Raw genomic sequence first — 27,979 nt, forward strand, 5'->3', positions numbered from 1 at the left:
ACTCGGAGCCCTCTGAACTCTCCCCCCTTATCACAAAGAAATTGTGTCAGTGTCAGCCAGTAAGCTCTTTCAGTTCTCTTACCCACAGTGCAGCACTAACACCTTCACATTCCAGCTGTCAAAGGATCCGTATGTGGCCCAAATCTACCCTTAGGGACTTCCAGAAAAGGCTTCTGACAGTCACTGCTCTCAAGAGTATCTCATGAAGAGGTACATCGTTTTAGCTTTAACAGTGCTCTGAAGACCTGTAAAATCTAAATGTGGAGCCTGTTTGCCTCTGAGCTAATCCCCACCAGGAAAACAAGTTCAGATTGCAGTATTTACTTTTGATTAGGTCACTTACATGAGGAAGAGACAACTAAGTTCTTTTCTTCTTCTAAGTTCTTCTCTCAAAAAAATTGCATCATGCAGCCCCTAAGGATCAGAAAACATTTGGTTCTACTATCCCATGGCTTCACTAATAATTAAAGCGTAAAGAACACTCAGAATGGCTGCAGCCCACATAGTACGTCACCATACTAGCTAACTGCCATCCCAAATACCAAGATCCTGGATGAGACGACAGAGAACCTTAAGTAGAATTACAATTATTGAACAGTGTAAAAGACTGGATTTCACTTTGAAAGGCAGTCCTCCAAAGCCCCTTTCTCTCCACAGTTCCAGAACCTCTGGAAAGCAGAGCTGCCCTGCAGAATATGAATGACATCACCCAAACAGGTACCACCTACAAACCTGATGAAGAAAAGCTCCTCCATACTAAATATAATCAGTGCTACACAGTACACAAGACCTACATTCATAGTAAGGAAAATCATGGAGGTATTAACAACTAAACTCAAGAATCCCACCAATTCTCCACCCTTAGCCATCCCTTCACCTAGAAGTGAACATCCTTAAGTTGTTATGAGGATTCTGCAGGAAACTGCAGACATGCTGGACACAAGGCAGATTACATCTATCACTCTCTCCTCAGCCACAGAGTTACACTTCAAAGACACGCATTCCTCCACAACTTACTCTTGGTAAATCAATGCTGGGTACTTCAATTCAGATTCTCCTTGACTTCCAAAGAAATGACTCCAACAAATCAGTGAGTTACTCATGGACACAGTTAAGGCTCCTCAGGTACCCTTACTGCATTCACATAACAGCAGTAAGACTTTGCCCCAACAAGGAGGAACCTTCCCAACCTTTCTGACATAGCAAATATTTGACAGTGCCCTCTTGCCCTACAGAACGATGTTACAATTAATATGCAGCTGGGCACACCACCTAACACTCACACCAATATCTCACACTTTCCCCACACTCTAAAGAAAGAACAGAGATCTACCAGACATAGGCAGTTTTAAGGTCTGTCACTTTTCAGGATGGATGACTACAAATCTTTAATTATGGCAGTGAGCACTAGCAAAATCGAAAAGTTCCCTAAACCACAGACAGATAGAACCAAATCTGACAGCTGATTTAACCAATAAAAGAATGAAGCAAGTCATATGCCTTGGAAACACTCCCTTCTAAAAACTGAGAAAGATTCCAACACCTTACTCCCTCTTGAGAAGGACAGGATCTGTGGCTGCCAAGAACACATGTTCCACTGACATTTAAAAACTCCAAATGCCAACCAATATAGCTGGAAGCAAAAAAACTGGTACCAGGTCAGGTACTCATGCAAAAGGAGTATCAAGAAGATATCCTGCCTGTTGATCTACAACACCCACCCACAGCAACCATCCCCACCTGTAAGCCTAAACTACAAAGGAAGAAGGGCTTTCAAATAGTTAACAGTTTGAATTCCTAGGCCACTTTAAAGCCCAATTACTCCTTCTTAGCCAGGAGACTATATGCACAAGTTATATCTCAGAGGCACACAAATATCAGAGCAGACAATTACATTTGGAAGCCAGGCTTCTCACCTTAAGGAAAATTAATGTATTTCCAATTGAAAGATTTAGCTAGTATTAAACAGAACTAGGCTTAAACAGTAGTTTCTCCTCACCTTTTATCCTCATCTTTTCAGGCTCAAATTCACTCCCTTCCTTCACCTCCTCCCCAGAATGAGGGGAGGAAGACAAGCAGGTTTTTACAGGTACTTCATCATACAGCTTACCTGCTCCACCATGGCCTCCCCACAGGCTGCAGAGAAAACAGCAGGCCCAGAACACCTCCTCATCCTCTGATCTCAGTGCACACAGGCCTATTCACCACTCCTTTCTCCTCATTCTTGTACTCCTTTCTCCTTTCACCTGCATATCATTTCACCCCTTTCTCAAATCTACTTACACAGTGACCTCACAGAGCCTCCTGACAGAGCAAGGCAGATGGAATCAAGCATATATGAACAGATATCCCAAGAGTCCACCTTTATAAGCTCTCAAACATAAGTCAGATACTGCTCAAACTAGTCATCCACCATCCCAACATGAAACGCCTCTTCACCTCTATGCTACACACACATTAGGTAGTTCAACACAAAGTCTTGCACACCTGCAATGCAATTTGACTCAGTTATCTTAATTAAGAGTAAAAAAAAAATAAAATAATGTGATCAAAAATTATACAGCTACAGCCCTTCCTGACATTCCAACAGCCATATTTTTCCAGATGTATATAGAAAAAAAGCAACACAGCCCTCTCAAGTGAAAAAGCCATGAAAAGAGGTACTATAGAAGCATTGAATGGTTAAGAAAGCACCTCTGGAATACGGCCTGGCACAACCACCATGATCAAGCAGTTGTATCAGGCTTTCTGCACTGGACAGGCACTCCAGTTACTGAAGTCAAGGAAGACTACCCATTGCTCTGCCCTCAGCCACCAGTCTATTAAAAAGTATTAACAGAATCCACACTTTTATTAACATGCTATCTTGCACAGAAAAATCCTTCAGAGATTCTGCACGTGTAGCTTGTTACACATTCCTTGCTATGGAAGCAGACAACCATGTCATAGGAGTTTAGCTATGCAAAAAACCTTTCACACAAGAAAAGTAACCCCACACTCAGTTATAATTCAGTACAGATATTCCCAGCCATCATTTAATCTCCAACATGACAACCAGTTTTCTATCACTGAGTTGCAGTGGCTCAGAGAAATTTCACTACAAGAGCTTCCTTATGAAAAGGGCCTTTACTAAAAAACAAGTGTGACTCCTTTTACTTTTAGTTCATTTTGTTCAATCATTATAGAAAAGAAAAATTCAGCTACTCAGTTGGTTAATGAGGCTGTAATTCTCATCTTGCCTACCAACTTCTCAACCATGGATGCATTCCAACACAACTTGCTATGCCAAGTTTCACAGTTTAGCTATCTGAATGCAAAAGCAGCTTCTAAACTCTTCATTTTAAGCAGTTCACTTTGTCAGCAATTTTCTAGTCCCCTCTGTAATGGGTGCACAGGCCAGATTAAGATTACCATTGTTTTATCAGTAATTGTATTTTGGGATATAACTAAAGGCACAAACATAAAAAAAAAAGTTATGCTTGTTAATAAACTCACTTCACTATGTATGCAGGCAGTACACGCATAGTTTGTTATGAGAAGCATATGGTGTTTTAGAGTTATGACTTTAGTTGTCCCCGTTTCGAAAACAGACAGAAAACAGCTTCTAATGCATATTGGGAAGAAAGAAATTGCAGTAGGAAGTCTGACAAGATTTGTAACCATGTTACTAGAGATAAAAATAATACCTTTAATTACAATTATAGCAGGTATTAGGATTTTGAAAGCTCTTCATATAACTACTGATGTGCAGTAGTATTTCCTACATACCTCTATCTAGTTACGTTTGCTGGCTCAAGACCACAGACAAACGGGTGATAGAAAAAAGGAACTCCAAGATCTTGTTCTGCACTGAAATATATGAAATGCAATGCTAGTGGATGAATACAAGTCACAGCATTAGGTATCTTTGCTGTTTCAGGTGGGCAAACAAAATGGAGGGCAGAGTAACAAGGACTCCACTGCAAAAAAGAAAACATGGAGGAAGGTCCTGGAGCTACTAATTGCAGCAGTTTGGAGTAGCAGTTGTTGCCTACTTATGAGATATGACTCTGCCCATTGGAGCATAAAACAATCAATCACATAGATGTCCAAGCACTCTCCTTCTTACTTCCCTCCCAAACCCATCAGAAACAAGCTCCTAGACCACAGCCCCAAGGGACTTCTCCTCCCCAAAATGCACTCAATTCTAGGTCACCTTAAGTTGCAAGAAATATCAGTAGAGTGGCTGAGTGCATTTGCTCCTGCCCCACTGGCCCCCACACATTATTAAAAGCTGCTTCACCATTCAGCCTTTTCTGCACCGCATCAGATCGGGTGCAGCTGTTTCTGCTGAGAGAACACTATAACTGCAAGGAAGTGTTCACAGGTGCACTCAGAGCACCGAGGTTAAGCACAGCTCTGCACCAGCACTCAAAGTGGAAGGGCATGCCAGAGAGGGCCAAATTCACAAGGTTCAGTTTAAACAACAGACAGGCAAATCCGTGATCTTCTAATGGTGCCTATATACTTCATTTCTCACTGCAGATATTTCCTACAGCAAGCTTACAACAGAATTATTTCCTGATACCACTTCATAGTTCCAACATTAACAAAAAAGCAATGACACATCACCATGAAATCCACATGTGATTTTATCTATATGAATGCATGCTCATACTAAGCTTCCTAAGCAGTTACACAGGAAAAATCCCTGCAGCCCTCTGCACCTCATATTCATACTTTGCATTTCCCTGTCCTAGAGACAGTTCTTGCTGCAGGACTCAAAGCCACACCTTTTTTTTCTAGCAAGCACACCATCTGCTCCCCTCCAACTGAAGTCAGAGCAGTCCTTGCAAGCCCCTTCACGTACGGACGCGCAGCCCAGGTGCAGCTGGCAGACCCTCCCCTCCCTCCCTCCTCCCCAGCCCCATCAACCCCCACTCACCCCAACAACATGGCCAGACAGTTCAGAATCAGGTCAGCATGCCACAGACGAGCACAGAGCCCACAAGGAGGCAGACCCCAAATACATCTTTATTGACTATAACTCTACTTTTGAAAAAATTACACAAGAAATGAAGCTAAACCATTATCAACCATGTAAGAAACAGACCCTAAAATGTCAAATTCATATTACTTATCCCTGTCTACAGGTGTATCTCCATTCCTTAGAATGCAAACCAAGACACCTACAGATTTCCATAAAATCCACAAATATTAGTTTTATTCACCTGTGCTGTGTAATAAATCCCACTAATTTTATTGCCATCATTAAAATTTGACCAGCAGAAGAACATAAATGCAGTTTCACCCCATAAATCTTTACATTACAATCATTACAAGGAGTCCAAAAGCAAATGCAGCTAGCATAGACCTGCAGAAAGGCTGCTTGATAAATACACCAGCAAGCGAATGGACACGTCCTCTCATCTCAGCAGTACTCTGCTATTAAGCACTCAAGAAATTACACCAGGGTATTATTCTCAATCACCTTCCAGCAGCTCAGTAACTCAATGTTATCTCAATCTACTCCATGCTTGATGAAGACCAGAGAGAAAGCACCATGCACCTTATAGGTTTTTCATGAGCCCACAGCACTCCACTGCTTTCTAGCTTGCATCATGTGGTCAACTACTGCAGTTTTTACCAGAACACACCCTTTTTGCTAACCACAACAAACCAAGATTCTCAATTATTTTTGCAACATCTTCATCTGTCCCAACCACTTGTATGTGCAGCATCTGAGTCATCAGTGAGCCCAGGGCTGTAGAAGGCAGCGATACCACAGAACATTTCATGAAGTGAAGTCTAGAACTCTCTAGAATTATTCCCAGTGATCCCAAGCTGGTGCATTTCATATCAAGGCAGTGCCAAGCCACATTTAGACTCCTTATCTTCTTGCAGATTTCTTGTTAGGAAGCTATAGCTTCTTCCAAGCCTGTGTATGTCCAGGCTCACTGTGACTATCAAAACAAATGAAGACCCCTGATGCTTAACTATAGGAATGCCACAAAGAACAGTGGCTCAAACAGAACAGAAAACAGTGTGACACTCATTTTAAGCTCCATCTGGAACACTTAGGCTTGTTCCCAATTCACATGTTCAAACATATAGAATAATGACTTTCTACTACAATTCCTGTTATCCTATCTCCAACAGTTCCTAAAACTCCACATATCTTGCCAGGAAAAAACAAAAAAAAACCCAAAAAAAACAGATTTTAACAAGGACTTAAAATTGATGTTCATTTAGAATTTCTAGAGCTTCTCAGAAAGGTTTTAGTTTGGTTTTGGTTTTTTTCCCCCCCAAATACCTAAAGTAAGAAGCTTAGAACTCTTTCACCAAGTTTACAGAACTAAAGAACTGAACTTTCTACAGCACACCAGACCCTGGTGTTCCAATGAGGGCTTCCTCCTAAGGTGCACCTTCTGCACAGAAAGTCTCTGCTGAGCTGTGAGAACTTAAGTACAACGATGACCAAGCTCTGACAAGGTTAGCACAACAAACCAGCACCAAACCTGCTGGGCAAAAGCAGACTGCTTAGCACTGGCTCTTCCCTTGCTCAGTGCTCACACCTCCCCTGAGCTTCTGAAGTCATCAAGACATCTGCCTCTCTGTGGTACTCCACCATTTGAAACTCACAATGACTTCAAACTCAGCAAGAAGCTGTACAACAACACACCTTGCTCCAGCCCAAGGGGTAGGGCAGTTGAAAGCTCCATCATCCTGTCTTCACCAGGCTAATCCTTCTGAGTAAGCGAAACTAGACAGATTTGAGCAGATGAGATCAAAAGTTGCTTCCTTCAAGACTGCAAATGCAGACAGCAAAACCCAAAGCAACATCAGCTGATCTTGCTGATGGCACTGATTTCTAGCAGGGCAATAAAACTGTGCATAACACTATGTTCTTACTTTTAAACACACAGAGGCAGCCAGTAACATTTGCTGCCCTCTATAGATAGCACCATTTATTAGGAAAGCATTAGATAAGAAGGAAAGATGGCCTTAAAGTAAGACTAAAACACACATTCATCACAAACTGGATTTCTCCATTAGCAAGCATTCTGTTTTATTGCCATGAAGAACCTCAGCAATAGAACCAGAAGTCATTACGCTGCAGGACAGCAAGAACTTTGCCCATAAAAGCCACATTTTAACATCACTGCTACCAGGAAGGAGCTCAGCATGCATCCCTGTGCTATTTTTAACTGCACAGTCCACCTCTCCAATGGCACCGACTTATTTTAAGAAACAAAAAAAGGCTAAGTATCCCTTTTTAAAAATATAATGCTTGATCCATTCTCATCTATCTTCAGCTGCATCCCTAAACAAAGGCAGCTTAGCCTTGACTCTCCCAAAAATACCTCTTACATTTGCAAATGTTTTAATAGGAACGAGTCCATAGCACCAGCGCAGGTTGCATTCAGCCACACAGAAATCTGAGAAATAGCCTAAAAGCTTTTTTCTTCCCCCCACCCCCCCCGCCCTCTTTTAAAAGCACACACTCCCAAGTTAGCAGCTGCTTGGAGTAATTTAAGCACGCTGTACCTGATGCCGAGCTCAGCTGTGGCTGCTCAGGGTTTGTGCAGCAGCAGCAAGGATACAAATTACAAGAAGGGCATTAAGGACCTGCCCCTCCCTGCTGAGCAGCGTTATGGCTAAGTCAGGAAAATGAGCAGAAGTTTGTATTTGCAGCAGAACAGAAAGTTGAATTTACATCAGAAATATCATATCAGTGTGATTAAGCCACTAATAGGAGAGATTTACACACGCTGGGGAGGTATCGCTTGCTAAAATCCAAGCAATTAATACCTCTGCTGCACACAGGAAGGCTGAGCCACTCTGCCAAGATAAGGAGATGAAATTAAGGCATTGCTGAGGGAAAACATGAGCTCAGGTACAGCTGGAACACATTTAATGTGGTACCAAAGCTGCACTTGGCTGGATTTTAATGAGCGTGATAAGATTCCTCAGCACTTTCAAGGTCATTTGTATGTTGCCTGCATCACGAATGCTCTCAATATACCACACCAAAAGGCTTCAAGAACAGCATCTTTCTAAAGAAAACTAGTCTGACTGACGATCCTATGCTTTAAAATAAAAATAATCTATGAGTAATTTAACCCCAATTCACAGTCCAGCGCTCAGCTACCACCCCCAGTGCAACAATCCCTGAAGAGCAGCAGGGAAGGAGAGGCGCTGAGCACCACTTCCAGAGCCAGGAAAATGGGAAAGGCACCGAACCGACGCTACAGCCACATGTCCGCTGCCTGCTGCCCCAAACGTCCCTTTCACAGGAGTGAAAGCAGTCAGAAGTCTAAGGCAAATGGAATCGGACGTGCTGCTTTTAGTACAAACATCGGCACACCTCGCTTTCGTGAGATATACATTTGCACATACTGACGCGTACAATCCGTAGCAAACGCCATTAATAAGAAATCCGGACACCCAAATTCTCCATCAAGTCATCAAACAAGAGTTGTCCTCCCAACTCCCAACTGCGGCAACGCCTTATAGCTCTGTACTCCGACTAAAACAACTACAACAAGATGAATTTTCTTCCCGTAAAGAAAAGCCCGTGGAGCCGCCCGGACCGCGCTGAGAGCGCAGGGGTAGGGGTGGAACAACGCAGCTCTACGGCTCCGCGGAGCGCACAGACGGCGCGTTGAGCCCCGCACCAAAAGATCTGATTAGTAAGCTCCTTTAGGACGAAACCCTCGCCAAAAATTATGGTAAAACAAACTAACAACAAGAAAAAAAACGACCTAAAATACTACTTCGGTGCGCACAGCGCCGGCGAGGGCGATAGAGATGAGCCGCGACGGCAGCCGCGCCCCGGCCCCACCCGCGGCCCCGCAGCGCACCGAAGCAATGAACAGCTCCGCCACGGATGGAGAGCGAAGCGGGGAGAAGGACAACGCCGTCGTCGGGCGATGTCGGCACCGCACACAGGGTGGGTCCAGCTCGCAAAAATCCTGGAGCGCCGCAGAACATCTACCTCGAGGCGGGGGGAGGGATGGGCGGGGGGTGGGGAAGGGGGGGAAGGGCGGTCTGTCCGCAGGGAATGGGCTGCCAGAGGCCGTAAGCCCTCGTGTTGCCACGCCGCAAATACCTGGGAGCTCTCAAGTTCGGAGTGCAGGGATCCAAAGCTGCCGGAAAACCGCAGGTTACCTACGACGACAGCGCAGGGTGAGGTCTCCGTCCGCCCCACGCGGCTCAGTGCCCACGCACCGCCGCCGCCCCCTCCCTCCCCGTCCCGCCGCCCCCCGCCCCAACACCCGCGTTGCATCGCGGCGCTCCGTGGGGCCTCGCAGCCGTTCGCCCCTCAAGCTCCAACACCGCTGCCCTCACCCGCTAATACCACCCCGCTGGAACAAGCGCGAACCCCCGCCGTCGGGCCGATAAAAGCACCCACCGCCCGCCCCCGCCTGAGTGACACGACCGGCGGCCACTCAAGGAGCCCTGCGCCCGCGGGGCCGCGCCCCCGGGATGCCCCCTTCCCTATCCGCACGTAGCCCACTCCCCGCTGTGGAGGGAGTACCGGGGCGGCGGCCGCCGGACACCTGCACCGTACGCCCGACGGCGGCTCCGTGCCTGCGAGATAGGACACGCGTGGCTCCGTTTCCCCTCCGCCCGGCAAAATACACGGAGAGCGTCGTAATGCCGCTCCGTTGCCGGGAACCGCTCTGTGCCGCTACCTTCCCTACGGCAAAAGGTGGGCGCGGAGCGACGTGCGGGGCATACATTAAGCAACAATGGCAGCGGCCGGCTCTGGTCCTCCGTGATGGGGCGACAAAAGGGCACGGCCCCCAGCCCACAACTTCTGGCCCCCCTCCTCCCGCAGCTCCGCATCGCAGTCGGACGGAGCGGTCACACCGAGTCTGAGCTCCGCCGGGGCCGCCCCCTCGGGCAGAGCGCGGCGCGGTGCGTGCACGGCCGGAGCGAAGCACGACTTACCTCCGTCCACTCGTCTGAGAGCAAAAAGTGACGGCGCAGCTCTCCCGGGTAAGGAGCGAGGGGCAGAGGCAGCGTCTGCTCAGGACAAGGCGCAAAGAGAGAAATCGCGGGTAGTTCTGAAAGGGCGTGGAAAAGGGTAAAAATAAAATAATAAAACAAGCAGACATAAATCCTTTCCCTCCCTCTCCCTGCAGTCCAACACTGGGGGGTGGGGGGGGGAGGAGTGGGGGAGCAGGATGGGGGGGAGAAATAAAAAGGGGGTTAAAAAAAAAAATAAAAATGATAAGATCAGCAGGGAGAACCCAGCAGCGCGGCAGTGACAGCGCTGTGCTCCGCTGCACAAAAAGGGGTGGAGGGAGAGAGCCGCGAACAAAGAGCAGCGGGCGATGCGATGCGGGGCGATGTGATGCGCTGCCTCCGCTCCTAGCACCGCGCCGCCGGGCTCGGGTCCCGCTGCCGCATCGCGGGCTGCGTGCGGGGCCGGGGGGGAGGACGCGTGCCGCGCCGCGCCGTGCCCGAGGCGGACCAACGCGCTGATTTATAGCGGCCGCGCCGCCGGCTCCTGCCCGCCGCCGGGCTGCGTGCGGCTGCGTGTGCCGCGCCCGCCGGCACGGCGCGGGGGCGGCTGTCCGCACCCCCCTCCCCAGCGCACACACGCACCCCGCAACCGCCGCACCGCCCCGCAGCCCGGCGCACAGCAGCGTGCTACCGGAGCTGCGTGCAGCCATTGGAGCAGCATCCGCCGCTCGGCCCGCCCGCCGGCTGGACGGCTGCGGCCCATTGGCACAGCGCGATGCCACTCGGGCCGGCCCCATGGCGCCGCGGAGAAGGGCGCTGTGCGGATCGCGGGGCTGGGAGCGGGTGCGGTTCCACCTGCAGCCGGGAGCCCCGGGACGATGCTTCTGTGTCCGCCTTTTTACCCTTCTGCTTCCTTTCCCTTCCTTCCGTCCTTTCTTTCTTTATTCTTTTTTTTCACCCTTATTCCATGTTATTCTTTTTTTTTTTTTTTTCCTCATTTTCCCCGCTTCCCTTTTTTTCCTTCCCCCGCTCTTTGTCCCCCCCCCCCCCCTTTTTTTTCCTTATCTTTTTTTTCTTCTTTTGCCCTCTTTCTCAATTTTTCTCATTTTCCTTTTCTCCCCCCCCCCTCCCTCCCCTTTCCCCCATTCATTCATTTCCCTCTTTTTCATTTTTTCTTTTTTTTTCCCCAATTTTTTCATTTTTCCTTATTTTCCCTGTTTCTATCACTTATCTATTTTTTATTTTCTTTTTCCCTTATTTTGTTTCTTTTTGTTCCCTTTCCCTCTCCTCTCCTCTCCTCTCCTCTCCTCTCTCTCCTCTTCCTCTCCTCTCCCTCTCTCTCTCCTCTTCCTCTTCCTCTCCTCTCCTCTCCTCTCCTCTCCTCTCCTCTCCTCTCCTTCTTCCTCCTTTCCCTGCCCTCAACCACTTATTGCCAGTGACATGTCAGCAGCATGTATGTAAAGTTTATGCCACTGCCCAAGGGCTGATTCTCACACTTTGACTGCGGGCAGAACCAGTGCAAAGAGTGTGATTCCTTGTTATTAAAGCTTCTGGCAAAATGAGGAGGAGAAGGGAGAAGGAGGGGGAAGAATGATGAAAAAAGGAATGGAAAGAGAAGGAAGAGAGAGACAGGCGGGTAGGAAGGAAAAAAAGAATGCCTCCTGTGTCTCCCATGGACCATGAGTTGTGTTTTGAAGAGATGGAGCTGTGGTGGAAGAAGACACCTGCGTGAGGCCACAAGGTCTCATGTTCCTGCGCTGTTCCTGCACTGTGCTTGCCCACAGCCTGCAGAGCTCGCTTGGCGTAGTCTCACCATGATGCACAACATCTAAAGTTACACAGTGACATAAGTGCATGGTGATGTACTTCAAAGAGCAGAGAACTGTGCAGAAAGGAAATGCTTTGGGCATGTGTTTTGGATAGTTCTAGCATTGGTGTGACAGCAAGGCACGAGTTAGAACACCGGGTTAAGACAGAGGCATAAAGGAGTGTTGCTGTGGATGTCCTGAGCAATGTTATAATGAATTAATGCACAGAGGAAAAGATGCTCACCGGTCATTTCTTGCCCAATCACTGCATCACCTGTGCTTCTGTGGCAGTAGCTCTGTGTCTGCACAGGCCCTTAATTCTCATTTCAGGCAGGTTCAGGACATAGTATGTATGCCCAGTACATATGATACTGCAGTGAACTTCTGGGGGGGGGGGCCTCCTGTGGCAACTTCAACCTTGGAACCCATAGACATGCTTTGTGAATGGTTCCAAGTGGATGCCACCATTACAACTCACTCCATTTAGCACTGTAGGTGCAGATATCTCCTTCTAGTTGGGCATGGTTTTAGGGAGCAAAAAGAAAACATAAAAATTAATGCACTGTGTTGCGGGTTATATAGGAACTACTGAGTTCTGGTTCGCCTGGTTGATTACCTCAAACTTGATTTAGGTCTTTTAGTACTTTAGCAAATGGGGCCACTTTCCTTTGGTTGGGAAATTTGGCAGTGTGTGAGGAAGGGAAGGGAAGGGAAGGGAAGGGGAAGGGAAGGGAAGGGAAGGAAGGGAAGGAAGGGAAGGGAAGGGAAGGAAGGGAAGGGAAGGGAAGGGAAGGGAAGGGAAGGGAAGGGAAGGGAAGGGAGGAAATTAGTAATAATTCTAAGATCAAACAGCTTCTGAGCTGCTCTCAAGAGAAATGAAACTTAGTTTAAAGAGCAGTCCAAAATGTATACCACTAGAAACCAGAACCATGGCTTTTCTGAACTTTGAGGAAATTAAAGAACTCCACTCTAAGCAGCCTCCCTGTCAAGTCCAATTCTCAGCGTTTAAATGGCATCTCTCCCTTCTCCATCACAGGGAATGATATCCTGCCTGTAATTAGTGACCAGCTTGTAGCAGTAAAAGCCAGATTTGAGTCATTTTCTTCTAAGGATTTAATATCTGTACCAATAATGCACTCATGCTTATCACGTTTGTCAATACATGGTGCTAAGATGAAATCAGCCAGAAAATAGCTGCTAAAGTGAACTGTCTTGTCATTTACCATTCCTGGCCCTGGTGCATTTTCAGAGTGCTTGGATGCAGTGGTGGCAGAAGTAAAGCTGAACTCTGTCCTTCCTTGGGGACGCATCATTTCTTCAGGGTAAGCTGTGTTGATGCGTCTTGCAAAGAGGTGCTTAAGATCGATGTTAGTTGCCTGGCTGAGCACAGCCTAAAGCCAGAACATGCACAGCTTTATTAAATGTTCTTTGCACAAGGGAAAACTGCAGGAGATCTCACTGCTGTTTGTTCAGGCACACTGAGCCCCGGATTGGGACAGGGAGGGGAAGAAAGCTGCAGCTGCAGTGCGCGGGGGGGGGATGGAAAGAGATTAAACAACAACGTCAACAACAACAACAACAAAAAGTGTGTGTGTGTGAGAGAGAGCGAGAGAGAGGGAAGAGAGAATAATAAGAGGAATTAAGCAACGAAGAGTCGCTCCGTTGCGAAGAGGAGCCGCGGCCGCGGGTGGGCGGCGCAGGTCCAGCACCACGGACAGCAGCGCCCCGACGGAGCGTCCCGGCTCGGCCGCCGTGGGCAGCGTTCGGATCCTGATGCAGCGTGACGCCCAACGGGGACCCTGACCCTCATCTCGCCCTTCCTCCCCTCAGAGCTACTCCGGTTAAGGTACGTGGTGTCGCTGTGGGCTCGGTCCCTCTCGAAGGCACTTCAGCCAAATGGTGGTGATCATGTGTGAAGCCGTGCACGGGGAGGGGAGGGTAGACGGGGGGGACACCCTGGGGCCTCCATGGCTCGCTTTTACAGTGCACACTGCTCTGAATTCGATACGTGGACAGTAATGGGCTGGAAAGCTTCAGAAGAATGCTTTGGAGCAGCTCTTTCTGCTGCAAAAGTCACACAGAGGCTGCAATTCGGTATAGATGCGTGATTGCTCGGCCTCCTTTTTTCCTCAGCCTCTCCGTGGTCATAAGATATGGGAATTGTGTGAATATACTTTTGTATACTTTGCTATAAATGACTCTGCTCTGCTTTTCCCTATTATGCACCAGTGTCTGAATACGAATAAAACCTGTTTTGCAAATAGGAGTTAGCACTTGCACAAAGAAATGGAGGTGTTTTATTTGTCTGAAACTGAGAAGATACCCCAAAAGTCTGTTTGACACAAGGTTATCACAGCTGCAGGGAGTTCTGCAGAACACTGTGTTGCCTTGATTCAAACACAACACCTGAAAGATGCTATTTATTGAAACGGCCGTACCTTTGCTTGTTTCCCAATGCAACTGGACAAGAGGCAGATTTCTGCTACACCACAGCTTAGGCAGCTTCTTTTATTAAGGATTTTTATTTCCAGCAGTGTGTAATACGCATTCAATTGTGAAATAATAAGACTGTGTTGGCTGCCAATCAATCACTTCCATCGACCTCTTTTGTGCTTGGATCAAACACTTGTACAACAGGCAAAGTGACAGCATCGCGGCACAGTGACAAAGCTGTAGTTTGCACCAAAAGAAGACTGAGGCCCGGAGAGACACTGCAGCTACAGAAACAGCTGTCTTATCAGCACACTGCAGAGATGGAGATGGCTCAAGAGGTCCTCAACAGATAATCGCTTGAATAGGTTTCCAATGCACCAAACTTCACGCTTGATAAGACCAGCCCGGTGTAGAGAGCAGCAGAGATGCAGCTCCATTCAGTTTTATCTGTGCTGTAAATTAAGAAATTGAAATTCAGGTGGCACAGCCAGCATGCTGCTGATAATCCACTGAAGTAAACTGTCATTAGGATGTTTTCAGCAAAGAGAAATAGGTTTCTCTTACTTGATGCTGCTTTAATAAAATACTCTAACACCCCCGTCCCTAATTGCTACCCTAGCAGCACCTGAGCTGGGGTGGGCTCCTCATTGTTTCGTGCTGTGAAACGTCTGTGAGTCATGGCACAAACTGTCCAAAGAACAAAATCTCCCACTCTGGAAATGGAGTATTTTATTCCAATTCCCCATTTCCTCTACAGGAGAAGGAAGTGCAATGTGATTTTTAATAAACAACAGCCACACTCACATTAAAGCATTTAAGCTCAGTTCAGCAACAGGCAAAAAAAAAAAAAAAAAATCAAACAACAACAAAACCTAACTGCTGATGTGTAAAGGATATATAGGCACTTTTAAACATATTCCCTGAAAAAATATCAGCCAAATTTCATCGCGACATCTTACAGAGCAGAAAATCTGTTTCAAACCATGCACTTTGATTGACTAATGCCAGCAGATTACTTTTCTGTAGCTCCACCTTTTCAGTAGTGTCTTCACTCAGTGTAAAACAGACTTCAGTCCCGCTTTGGGTTTTGTTTTGGGTTGTTTTTTTTTTCCCCCCTAATTAATTAATTATTTTCTAAAGGGGTCTTCCTGGAAAATGCAATTAAAACGAATGTAGATGGGCATGTAACCTGATGTCAAACAACATTATGTTGTGAAGGAGGAATAGCTACAATCACTTGACTCCTGTGATTGATTCTTAAGAGCTGGAGTAAGTAGATGGGTTTACAAGCCATTATGTTATCTAATTTTAGCCATTAAGCTAACTATCCATTTTCTTTGGATATAATTTAAGACTTGTGGTAGGCTTTTCTTCTTAACAACAGACAAGTTGCCGGGTACTTCTGCCAAGAGAAACTTGAAACTTCAACAGCAACATAAATGCTTATCACTTCGATTTGTTAAATGGAGGGCAGAGAGGTGAGACCACTGCTATCCTCCCAGTAATCCAACCACATTCACTTGGCATTTGCCTGTCAATTAAACATATCTGACACATGGGACTACCAGGAGGAATCACGAAAGGAAATTGCTAATTTCTCACTTGCTTTAGGATTGTAAGCATTACCAGAATCAACAGCAAAGATGGAAGCAAATAGGGTTGGGAGAGAGATCTTGCAGATTCACAGAATCACAGAATCACAGAATTACCTGGGTTGGAAGGGACCTCAAGGATCATGTAGTTCCAACCCCCCTGCCTAGCAGGGCCACCAAACATACACATTTACTAGATCAGGTTGCCCAGGCCCCGTCCAACCTGGTCTTGAAACCTCCCAAGGACGGGCATCCACAACCTCACTGGGCAGCCTGTTCCAGGACCTAACCACCCTTCTAGTAAAAGACTTACCCCTAACATCCAACCGTAAATCTTCCCTCCTTCAACTTAAACCATTTCCCCTAGTCCTGCTATTATCAGCCCTTTCGAAGAGTTTACTCCCCTCCTGGATGTAAGTTCCCTTCAGGTACTGAAAGGCTGCAATGAGGTCACCCCGCAACCTCTCTTCTCCAGGCTGAACAAACCCAACTCCCTCAGCCTGTCCTCATAGGGAGGTGCTCCAGCCCCCTGATCATCTTTGTGGCCCTCCTCTGGACCCTTTCCAAAATTTCCATATCTTTTTTACGACTGAGGGCTCCACACCTGGACACAGTACTCCAGATGGGGCCTCCACAAGAGCAGAGTAGAGAGGGACCGATCACCTCCCTATCCCTGCTGAACCACCCTCTCCTGATGGAGCCCAGGATCCCATTTGCTTTCTGGCTGCCAGAGCGCACTGCTGGCTCATGTTAAGTTTCTCATCTATCAGGACCCCTAGGTCTTTTTCAGCTGAGCTGCTCTCAAGGACAACTCCTCCCAGCCTGTACAGGTGCCTGGGGTTCTTCCGGCCCAAGTGCAAAACCTTGCACTTTGCCGTGTTGAACCTCATTAGGTTTCACCCGAGCCCAGCTTTCCAGCCTGTCAAGGTCCCTCTGAATGGCATCTGTTCCCTCCACCGTATCAACTGCACCACTCAGCTTGGTGTCATCAGCCAAACTTGCTGAGGGTGCATCCATTCCCTCATCGATGTCATTATAAAGATTAAAGAGCACCGGTCCCAAGACAGACTCTTGAGGGACGCCGCTCGTTACCGCCCTCCACCTGGACATAGAGCCATTGACCACCACCCTCTGTCTGCGGCCTTCAACCAATTGCTTATCCATCTAGTTGTCCACCCATCAAATCCACCTCCCCTCAATTTGGAGATGAGGATGTGATGGGGACCATGTCAAAGGCCTTGCTCAGGTCCAGGTAAATGACATCGGTCGCCTTCCCTTCATCCACCAACGCCGTCACTCCATCATAGAAGGCCACAAGATTAGTTAAGCATGAACCTTCCCCTGGTGACCGTGCTGGCTGTCTCGGATCACTGCTTGTTCTTTATGTGATCAAGCATGTTGTCCAGGAGGATCTGTTCCATATCTTCCCAGGCACAGAGGTGAGACTCACCGGCCTGTAGTTACCCGGGTCGTCCCTGCTCCCCTTCTTGTAAATGGGAGTGACGTGACCCTTCCTCCAATCATCCGGGACTCACCTGACAGCCACGACTCTCAAATATGATGGAGAGCGGCTCAGCAACCACCTCAGCCAGCTCCTTCAGGACCCTGGGATGCACGCCATCTGGCCCATAGACTTATACACATTCAGTCTAAGGAGGCACTCTCGGACTTGCTCTACCCTTACAGTGGGGAGGGATTTACCCCTTGGTCCCCAACATGGAGGGATGGGGGTGCAAGACTTAGGGACGTGAAAAAGACTAGAATCCTGGCACCAGTGAAGACCGAGGTGAAGAACTCATTCAGCACCTCAGCTTTCTCTTCATCTGTTGAAGCCATTTCTCCTTTTGAATTTACCAGAGTAGGTACGCCCATTTTGGCCTGTCTCTTCTGGCCAATGTACCTGTAGAAGGTTTTCTTATTGTTTTTCACATCCCTCGCCAAGTTCAGTTCTGCCTGCGCCTTGGCTTTCCTGATCCCACATCTGCAAGTTCGGACGGCATCCCTGTATTCTTCCCGGGTGACACAGCCTTGTTTCCAGAGCTTGTACACCTTTCTTCACCCTCAGTTCTCTTAGCAGGTCCTTGCTGAGCCATGCCGGTTTTCTACCTCTCCTGCCCACTTTCTAATCAGGGGAATGGAGACCTCTTTGTGCTGGCCAGGAGGCCATCCTTGAACAGTAGCCAGCTCTCCTCAACGTCCTTATCTTTGAGGGCAGCGCGCCAGGGGATCTTGGCCAGCATTCCATTGAGTAGCTTGAAGTCTGCTCTTCTAAAGTTGAGCATCCTGGTCCTGCTCTTTGCCAGGCCCATCGCTTGAGATCACAAACTCAACCAGGGCATGATCGCTGGAGCCCAGGCAGCCTCCAACCTTGACGCCTTTGATGATCTCCTCAGCGTTGGTGAGCAGCAGGTCCAGCAACGCTTGACCTCTGGTCGGTCTGTCCAATACCTGAACCAGAAAGCTATCATCAATGGATTCCAAGAGCCTTCTGGAGCTCTTGCAGCTCGCCGTGTGGTTTTCCCAACAGATGTCAGGATGGTTGAAGTCCCCCACCAGGACAAGAGCCCGTGAGCCAGACGCCTCACGCATCTGGAGCAAGAAAGCCTCATCAGCAGCCCTCCCTTGATCAGGTGGCCTGTAGTATACCCCTAATACCAGCTGACCTTTATTAGTCCCATCTCTAATCCTAACCCACAGGCTCTCAACCTGTTCTTGACTGTTTCTCATGGGGAGCTCCTCACAGTTTATCCAATCTCTGACATAAAGGGCGACTCCCCCACCCTTCCTACCTCGCCTATCTCTCCTAAAGAGCCTATAGCCATCGATGGTAGTATCCCAAATTGTGGGAGCTCATCCCACCATTCTGCTGGCTAGCACAAATGTCATAATTTTCAGAGTGCATCACAGTTTCCAGTTCCTCCTGCTTGTTACTCAGGCTGGATTGCTGGAAACATTTCTGTGCTTGTCTCTGAAATCTCGGGACCCTTCTAACAATACAGTGTGGCAGACTGTATTGGTAAGGTCAAACACACAAGAACTTGAGAGGTCAAACACACAAGAACTTGAGAGGACTGTGCAGTCTTAACACAGGGAAATTAGTATCAAGTGTCCATGGCAAAAGCCAAAAATAAATGGTTTTACTTCAGATGAAACGCAGTAGCTTACGAACAGATAGGTATTCTAATGAAGGTGACAAACCAGAGAGAAATAGCTCAGCTTTAGCAATGCCATCCTGCCTCTGCCAATCTGTAGTACGTAACCAGGGCTTGAAGTCACAGCCCTGCCCGCAAAGTGCTGTGCAGATGGGAGAGAAATAACCTTGCGTAAAAGAGGCAATCGAAAGCAAGAAGGCGATCAATACTTTTAATGCTGTTTGTTATCCAAAAATAAAAAGTGCTTTTAAATTCTCCTGTGAATCATCTCAAATGCTGTCAGTTCGGTTAGATTAGTTGTCTACTGTAACAAGTTTCTCCAGGAAAGGGAGGCATAGTTATAAACTTACAGTAATTAGTATATCCTATTACGGTAGTAAGGTACAGCAATATTGACTGGAGAGATAGATTTTGCTTTTTCGGAAGCATGCATCTGTTTTCATTTGTTGAGGGAAAAGCACATATTACACAAATAGAGCTTTTTAGTCTGCGAGCATATTTCCTGCTGACAGCACAGAGGAATAAAGGGGAGGATGTTGCTACCAATATTTTATCGAATAAGTCCCAATAAATTCCAGAGTGTTTCCACAGTATGTAATTAGATGATCTTCAGATAATCAGATCACATGCATAGCAGACAGATTTTTTTTTTTGACCTTGTAGCGCAATTCTGAAATAAGCTCCATATCATATTAAATATCAGCTTTAGTTTCTTCCTTTCTTTTTTTCCTTCAGTTAAGCTAATAAGAAAGCAGCTGGCAATTATGTTTCTGCACACAGAGTGCTCTAACACGTATGGGTTCTGAAGATATATGAAGGTTGCACATTTTCCTCCTCCTCCAAACAGAGTTCATCTCTTTTTTTTAGCGCACACCTACTCTAATGGCTTGGTGGTGGAGAGCAGATGAGCAGCGTGCTTGAGAAAGGATATTAGAAACACTTTTTCTTAATGTTACACTAAAAGCCTCCTTCTTCATATGTACTCCTGTATGCTTGTGACAAAATTATACCCAGTTCTTTACACTCTTCTTTTACAGATATTATATAAATCACCTATATTACAGTCAGTTTACAAGGCAGTGATTCAATATTCAAACGTAGTAGAATTAGTCTTTTCTGAACACTCCTTGCCCTCCTTAGCTATGAAGACCCGATCGCACTTCCAAAGAGCATCTCACAGTGATCATCGAGATTTTACTTTTATGGGCCAGGCTGAAAATATTCTAAATAATCACATTATCTTCTCTTTAATATCAGGATTACTCACTTGTGGATGACTTTATTGTCTTTCACTAGTGTTGCCCTAGTTTTCTTGCCTTTAAATGGTGGAGGTTTTGTTTCTTCTGCTTATACAACTCAGTTTCTTGCATCAGTTTCTGCAGAGCTTTCTACTACTGTGATTCTGCTGGATATGAGTCATCAGCAAAACCTAGACCATAAATGATCATGTAGCTGCAAATATCTAAAAGGTTATTCCAACTAATAGCAATGTACAGAGCAGTATTATGATTTATTGAAATAAAATGTGTGATAAGATTACAGCCAATTATTTTGATGTTGACAAGGATATTTACCCACGGCTGAAAATTCTCCCATGTATCTGCTCATTAGCTAATATGTGTACACACTTCAGAATGGATTCAAAGGTACTATGCTGTTTCCTTTTGTAAAAAGAGCTTCAGGAAAAGGGACACCACTCAGACTTATTTCAACATGCCAAAACGTGCTGTTTATTAATTCAAAAGAAGATTGTAAAATTATAGCAATAAGAAACACTCAATGTGCCAGGAACAAATTGTTAGACAAAACCTACTTCCTTCTACAAGCATAGCACATTGCACAAGGCAGAGAAGAATATGTTGAGAATATATTGAGAATAAAAGAGAATATGTTGATTTTAAAGCTTTTAATTGCCAACCTGCACTGTGTTCTCATGGGATAACAAGAAAAGATAGTATTAATTAGATTACAATAAAGCCAGTATACAAAAATATATCCAGAGGATATTTTGTTATAGTTCACTGGGAAAAAGGATGGTCTCATCAAATAACTTCTTACTATAGTATATCTTTCAGGGCAAAGTGAGCACTTCTTTCTGAGATTTAAGGACGGACACACAGTGGGTACAAAAACGGTAAACTGCAGCAAAAGCAGAGGAGGTTATAAACATTTGGTGCTTAAGTGCTGAATACAAAATGATCTCTCCAAAACAGAGAGACAGACCAGCAAGGTAAGTGTCAAGTGGCTGTGGTTATTAGGAAAGAAAGAACATAATAAAACGTGAAAAAATTAAACAGAATTACAACAGCACTGAGGAAGAGGGTGTGTGACACTGGTTCACCACACAGAGTCCTGGGAACGTGGTGCTGAAAATAGAGAGATACCTGAATGCATTTCCCGTTTGGCACTGATGAGTCCAAAAGTGAACACTGTACCCAGTCAGGCTTTAAGAAAAGTGGGGAGAGGCCACAAGGTTGTACAAAACATGGAGATAAAGAGATATTTTAAGAGCGAATTTGTTTAAAATTTGGGACAATGGCAAAGGATCTATTAGACTGTATCACTATTGACAGATTGTGATCAAAGAGTCTTCAAATGCACCATAAGGTGAGAAGAAAATGGAAAATGGCTTTATTCACAGCACGTAAAACCCAGATTAACACCTGGGAAATATTCTGTAAGGGTAATTAAGTACTGGATCACACGTTCAAACTTATATATACACTTTATTTTGAGCTAGGACAGATTCTGTGATCTCTTGAAGCTCCTTTGGGCTTTACGCCATTCACCACCAGAATGAATAAATTGTTTTTTGGGTGGTTTTTTTGTTTGTTTGTTTGGTTTGGTTTTGCTTTTGTTTTGTTTTTTGGCTTTTATAGCCAAATGATCGGAAGTATCTTTCTTAATACTCAAGTTTGTACTCCAGCCCTAAGACCTGCTTTGAACCTTCAAGTTACATTAACCATACAGAGCCTGATTTGACAGGCAACAGAGGGACAGAATTATGGGATGGCTTCTTCATGTTCTGAAAACACGTTCTTCTGAAGGGCATGAGATCCTTGTTTCCAGTGTGCTTAAAAGATGGTCAAAGAAGAAAAATACCTAAAATACCCAAGATGTAATTACTACAAGTCCTATAAGAAGGTTTACTTAATATTTTTATCTAGTCCTCTTGCTTTTGTTTTTTGTTTTCCCTATATGGCAAATCCTGAGGTTGAAAAGAGCTAGCTGTATTTATTCCAGTTAGCACTTAATCATTGCTCCTAGATGCTATTGTAAAGCAAAAGATAAATGCTAGTTCACTCCACAAATAATTATTTAATACTTATTGGCTAAAGACCCTCATTAATCCTTGTAAAATATCCCTATTACTGTCATGGAGCGTTCAAAACAAGTATATAGTAACTAATGCTGAAAGTTATATCCATCTTTTCATGGCTTACCTCCCAGATATGTGACAGCTACTTGTCTTCATATGGGAGCTTGTTAATTCTTTGTGTCTTTCTTTGTATGTGTTCAGATCCCTCTGTTTCTTTAGCATTATCAAGTAGGCAAAAACTTTGTTGTATTTTCTTATTTTGACTTGGTGGTTCAGATATGAAAAGCCTACCATGTAGTAACTCTGCACATGAGCATTTTATGTCATGGAAATATATTGTGTAACATGTAACAGTCTTTTATTCTCACTGAATACGCTGTACCCAGAATAACTCAGTTTTCCATCTTTGATGTGGAAGGGAGATGAAGTATTTTGAGCTTGTACTTGGGTAGTTTTACCATAGCTTCAATACAGTATGCCTCTTAAGTGTATCTCAGTATTTAAAAGCACACCTGGATTAACAAGTGAAGAAAGTATGCTAGAATGTGTTATTTTAGGGAGAGACTACCTTTGTGCACCTGAAAGCAGAATTAGAAGCTGCTCCCCTACTTTTGCTTTGGATGGGAGAGATTTATACTGAGAAGGTGGAGAAGTGCAGGCTTTATTTGGAACATACCTTCCTCATTCTAAAGAACTGATTATTTATTTATTTTTATTTTTCCTGGGAATGTCATTCTTGAGCTAACAAAGAAGGAAAGGAGAGTCAGCCCAACTTTCACCTTCAGAGAACACAGGAATGCTGACCAAGTTCTACTCTTCAAATTCTAACGTCTCTTGTAAGTCTGTAGGTCCATGGTTTTCACAGTGCTTGGAAATGCTGAGAGAAGGGGAAATTGTGTTATTTGAAATAGCAGCATTGAGGCTGCTCTTCACATCTTTTCTGCTTCTCAGACTTTCCCTCCCAGTTTAACCCATAATTCCACATTCAACTATATCCAAGTATTGTTTTGAGTAGTCAGAATGCTTTGAACAGAAGGAAGAAATAACTACCGGATTGTAAGTGTTTCTATTCTTTTTCCTGACAGAACAAACATACCAATCCAGAAAATGTTTGCCCAATGAGGGCACAGAATGCTTCATCTCTTGCTTCCAATTCTTGCACAGAATGACTTCTGTCATTTCTTTTGCTGTAGGGCTTAGGAGTAGCTCTGTAAAGCCACCACACAGTGAAAACTTCACCACATATTTAACTCTCCTTGTTATGGTAATCTCTGTGAGATCAATGGAAATATTTACAGTGTGTTAAGTAAAGCCTGCAGAACACTTCATCTCCTTAACTGCCAAGAATCTGCAACTCTTAGCTCTGTGCATGTATCATTTTGCAGGAAATGGGTTTTGTAGTTTATGTAGAAGCTGTTACCAGATATAACAGGGATGAATACCAAAATGCTACCTCCTTCATTTTGCAGCTTCACTGTGACACAAGAAATAAAATATTATCATTGTTCTGTTGGACCTGTTTTAGTAATTTTAAATCAAATGCCTTAATGGGAATAAGACTACATAAAACTAATGTAATAAAGGCTCTTTTGAACTGTTTGAGTAGCAACATGTTTTCATGAATTATTCTGACAGTCCATACTGTGAAAAACACCCATTTTTATTCTCACTTTGCTTACCTTAGATTTTTGAGGAAAAAAAATATCTCTCCTTGTATTATATTCTTTAAATCCTACTGTGCTGGCATTTCTCTGCTACGTCTTTTCTTCTTCCTTGCAGTGTTTTTATTATCACTACCTGAATGGAACTTTCCTTTTAATTTTTTATTTATTTATTTATTTATTTATTGATAGCTTGTAGAACTTTGGGACCCATATTTGAGAACGGAGATGCCATATTTTTAAAAGCATCCCTCCTCAACATATCAGATCAGTCTGCATGTATAATTCAAAGTACTGGGGCATCATCTTCCTCGGTTTCTTTGTAATACCACAGCTAATTTATTACATTTTACAGATTCTGTAAGAATATTTTTTAACCCTGCAAATTTAAGCTCTGACCTGAACAAAGTAATTACACAAGAAGCAGAAAATATAAAGTTAAGGTCAGGTATCTAATATAAATAAGCAAAACCTGCAAACTAATAAAAAGGAAGCAAAAACTATGGTTGTTTTCCATTATAGTGGAGCACTGCTAATACAGCAAATTATATTTTGCAGTTCATTACTGAACATTCTACTTTTAGACAGATTTCTTTTGATACTAATTCTGCATATGTTTTCAGTACCTTCCTTGCACTCTGAATGACAGTGTATGAAGAAGTAAATGTAAGCAAGTGATTGAAGAAACTGCATAAACAATTCTCCAGCTGTAGAATATGAGAACTCTGTGTGAGTAAAGGTATATAGCACAGCTAGTTTGCAGCAAGGGCCACAAAGCACAATTTGCCAGTGAGGAAATGCAGGGTCTACAAAGACTTTGGTTTGGGACTGGTATGACAGAATGCACATCATTATGCCATAAACCAACCGGTGCAGAAACACAGCACAAATAGGAAGCAGATACGCAACTAAGAGCTACCTTAGAAAGATAATAAGCTTAGGACAAAATATAGCATTTTGTTTGATAAACCATTTATACATACAAAACAAAACAAACAAAAAAAAACTTAAAAAATTCTCTTTGTACCACCTGCTTTCCCAAAGCCACCTACTGTTCCTTTCCTTAGTAAGTGCATGACATTTTCCAGATAGAAATTTGCATTCCCAGAAGCAGAAAAAATGAACCCTAAATACTCCTGGAGGATAATTTAGTACAATTTCATATCAGATGAAGGAAGGTGGAAAGCAAGTAAGTAAGACTTTGAGACAGGATTTGCATCTCAGGAGATCCTGACCCCTGTTAACTGTGGGTAGAGCTCTGATTTTCCCAGCTGAAGATGCACGATCAATCTTTCCTTGGTAATGAATGAGAAGAAGGTGATAGCTCTAACAAACCAGTGCTTTGGCTGCTCTTATCATCTGCCACCTATCCTTTGCTTGCTCTACAGATTGGCCTGACCTCAGTGCTGCCGTTCTGCATTCAGCATGCAGTGCCAGGAGAGTGCTGCAGCCAAAACCCAGTATGAACTGTTCCTTGGAACTGCACATGGGGTGTTCCTGGCACTGTGTTGCCATCACTCTGGGATTCATCTCTTGGTCGGTCTCTCTGCTGAGCCTCAGTGGTCTGCAGGAGAATAACCCACCCCAGCGCTGCAGCTGATAAATGTCTCCATGCCATCCTCTCTATTTGGAGCAGCTGTTTTTCTTCCTTCAGTCTACAGGTCCTGCAATTTTTTGTCCCTCTGCTTACAGCTCTATGGCCAAACTTTGGCAATGCTCCAGCAAGAAAGATGCCAACTGACAAAAGCTTTGCTCCTGTGATTGACAGAGAAAGGCTTCTGATGGCCCAGCAAAGTTTATCTGCTGCTCTCATACAGGCATTTAAATTTAAGAAATGAAAATCTACATCAGCCTCACTGTGTACGCCTACCTTGTCCTTTTTCTTCCTGGTCATCTGCTTGACATAAACATGCCGTGCAGGAAACTGAAGCTGTGAAAAGCTCTTGCTCTCTCTGATGAAAGAACCAGCTTTTCAGACAGCTGCTGCAGTCCCTCTTTGAAGAAACTGTTGATGGTACCAGTTTTTTACAGGTCCCCTTGAGTGGTAAGCTGTGATTTATGCAAAAGCACTGCGCTGATTGCCAGCATAAAACAAGCAACGGAGGACAAATGGCAACGCATATGGTCAGACTTCTTCCAGCTAACTGCAAGAGCTGCACTTCAGGGAACAGGTAGAAACAAAACCATTTTCTGTTTGTAAGATAAAGAAAAGAGACGGAGATTTGCAGAAATTTGAATACGTGAGGTTTTTTAGCTGACTACGTGGAGTAGGGAACAGGTTTACAGGTGCTGGGAAACCTCTGTATTCTGCTGCCAGTGCTCATGGTCTGCCAGCATCTTGGTGCAAATCACATGGACCTGCTCCTCTCTGACCTATATATTCACTGCAAAATTTATTCAGTGCCATTCTTACAATGAAATTAGCCTGAATCTTACTGCTGAAGTTCAGGAGAAACCTTCTGTTCCCCCCAGCCCACTCCAAACACCACTAGGTCTCATGTGAACACCAGATCTAGGCGTGAATCCTTGATGAAAATATCTATCATTCACCTATTTATTGCCTTCAGCCTCTGCCCACACGCCTGCCCTGACCTCCTTTCCTCTGTTCACATGCTTGAGCTCATTCTGATTTCTTGTTTCTTGCAGAGGGGTCAGACAAGCAGACGCCCTGCAACATCACTGTCAGCCTACTTTATGTGTGTCCTCCAGAAGCGGCCCCAGCCACCCTCTGGAGATGGCATCTCCTGCCATCTCTGGCCTCTGGTACTGCATTTCAAGCTGACTTGAGGAGTCTGGCAATGCTATTATAGTGCTGTCTATGTCTTAGTGCCTGAAAAGAAAAAGGCCCCCTGCTTTAACACCTCCTGTTATCTCAGTAAAGTGATGTTTAAATAAGCGAGCTGGCTTCAGTGAACTGTAGTTGCCATTTTCCCGCTTCTTAGTGAGATCAAATGGAGATAATTATGAAGTGGATGAGCAGGTTTAATGAAAGCCAGTTTCTTTTGGTATATTCCTGAAGCAGCAATCATCATCTGTTTGGCTTTTGAAGAGCAACAATTATAATCACTTTAAATCCCAAGGGGAACAAAAATAGAACTCAGATTAGCATATAAAATATACAGCTGGATTGGGCAAGCCTATAAAAAATCTGGGAAAATCATTCTAATTTGAAAGCTATTCAAAACCACAAGCAAAATGAGTTCAACAGTATTTTACATGTTTCTTCCCCTCCCCCCCCCCCCCCCCCCCCCCCCCCCCCCTTTTTTTTTTTTCCTTTCCATAGAGGTAACATGACAACATCTATAGGATTTTCCTAAAACATGGTAATGAAAAACCAGCACCAAGACAGAGACTTGGGGGAGACAGCATAAAGGTGTATTTTCAACTTAGGTGCTGTAGAACCATCTTCAACAGGCATTAATGTCCCAGAGCTCTGAGATAAATGCATTGCAAAGCCATGGAAAATGAAATAACTGCTGCACATTTCAGCTTTAGCAGATGAGCGAAAAATGATAACATGTAAAGGAATCCAGCAAGAGCAGTTAAGTTGTAAATCATGACACTCTCGTAACACAAGAAATGCAGCTCTCAGTGAACACTTTGCATGGACATTTTTAGAGTTAAGAGAAATTCAGCAAACAGCAAAGAAAACCGTATTCCTTACTCTGCAACATTCATATTTCTCCATTTCTGTAAGCTTGGAACCTAAAGGCAGAATGCATTTTTTAATATGTAGAACTTTTAGTCAATTTGTCTTAAAACAGGATGTCTGCTTAACTCAATCAAAGTTTAAAAAGGCGGTATGCAGCTGTGGGAATGAGATTCCAAGATCCAAATCTCAGTGGGCAAGCAAATGAGAAGTTTTTGTTGTGTACTGCTTTTAACACCAGAAATGTGCACGCATATATTCTCAGTTTATCAAACATCTCCGAAAAGTACACAGCATTTTGTAAACTCTGGTTTATACACTGGGGTCTGATTCTCATGCCTAAGATTCTCTCTGCAAAATACATAGTTTGATTGTAGCTAGAAGATCCTACGTGCTCTGGGTGTTTGATGC

General features: G+C 44.7%; 1 protein-coding gene and 1 long non-coding RNA gene across 13 annotated transcripts in view; one reads left to right on the top strand and one right to left on the bottom strand.

Moving 5' to 3' along the window:
* The window catches only part of ELAVL2 (ELAV like RNA binding protein 2), an 86,244-nt gene extending 75,585 nt beyond the window's left edge, over positions 1-10,659 (bottom strand). The window contains exons 1-3 of one of the 12 annotated variants that reach the window (XM_032441339.1): positions 10,597-10,659; positions 9,937-10,052; positions 9,092-9,150 (exon numbers count right to left, since the gene is read on the bottom strand). Coding sequence is in view for 2 of the 12 variants with exons in the window: in XM_015849882.2 (XP_015705368.1) it covers positions 9,937-10,103 (167 nt within the window). In the remaining 10 variants the exon portion in view is untranslated. Of the gene's footprint in view, positions 1-8,843; positions 8,863-9,091; positions 9,151-9,330; positions 9,350-9,936; positions 10,527-10,596 lie in introns of those variants that run through there. The other 11 variants (XM_032441338.1, XM_032441337.1, XM_015849887.2 and 8 more) reach the window with 11 other exon arrangements.
* A 2,002-nt stretch (positions 10,660-12,661) lies between these two features.
* Positions 12,662-26,814, top strand: LOC107306598. Its single transcript, XR_001552195.2, has 3 exons — positions 12,662-13,608; positions 25,308-26,090; positions 26,566-26,814. It is a non-coding gene; the product is annotated as an uncharacterized LOC107306598 (long non-coding RNA).
* Positions 26,815-27,979: the final 1,165 nt, after the last annotated feature.

This window comes from Coturnix japonica, chromosome Z (genome assembly GCF_001577835.2).
Source record: "Coturnix japonica isolate 7356 chromosome Z, Coturnix japonica 2.1, whole genome shotgun sequence".
Taxonomy (NCBI): domain Eukaryota; kingdom Metazoa; phylum Chordata; class Aves; order Galliformes; family Phasianidae; genus Coturnix; species Coturnix japonica.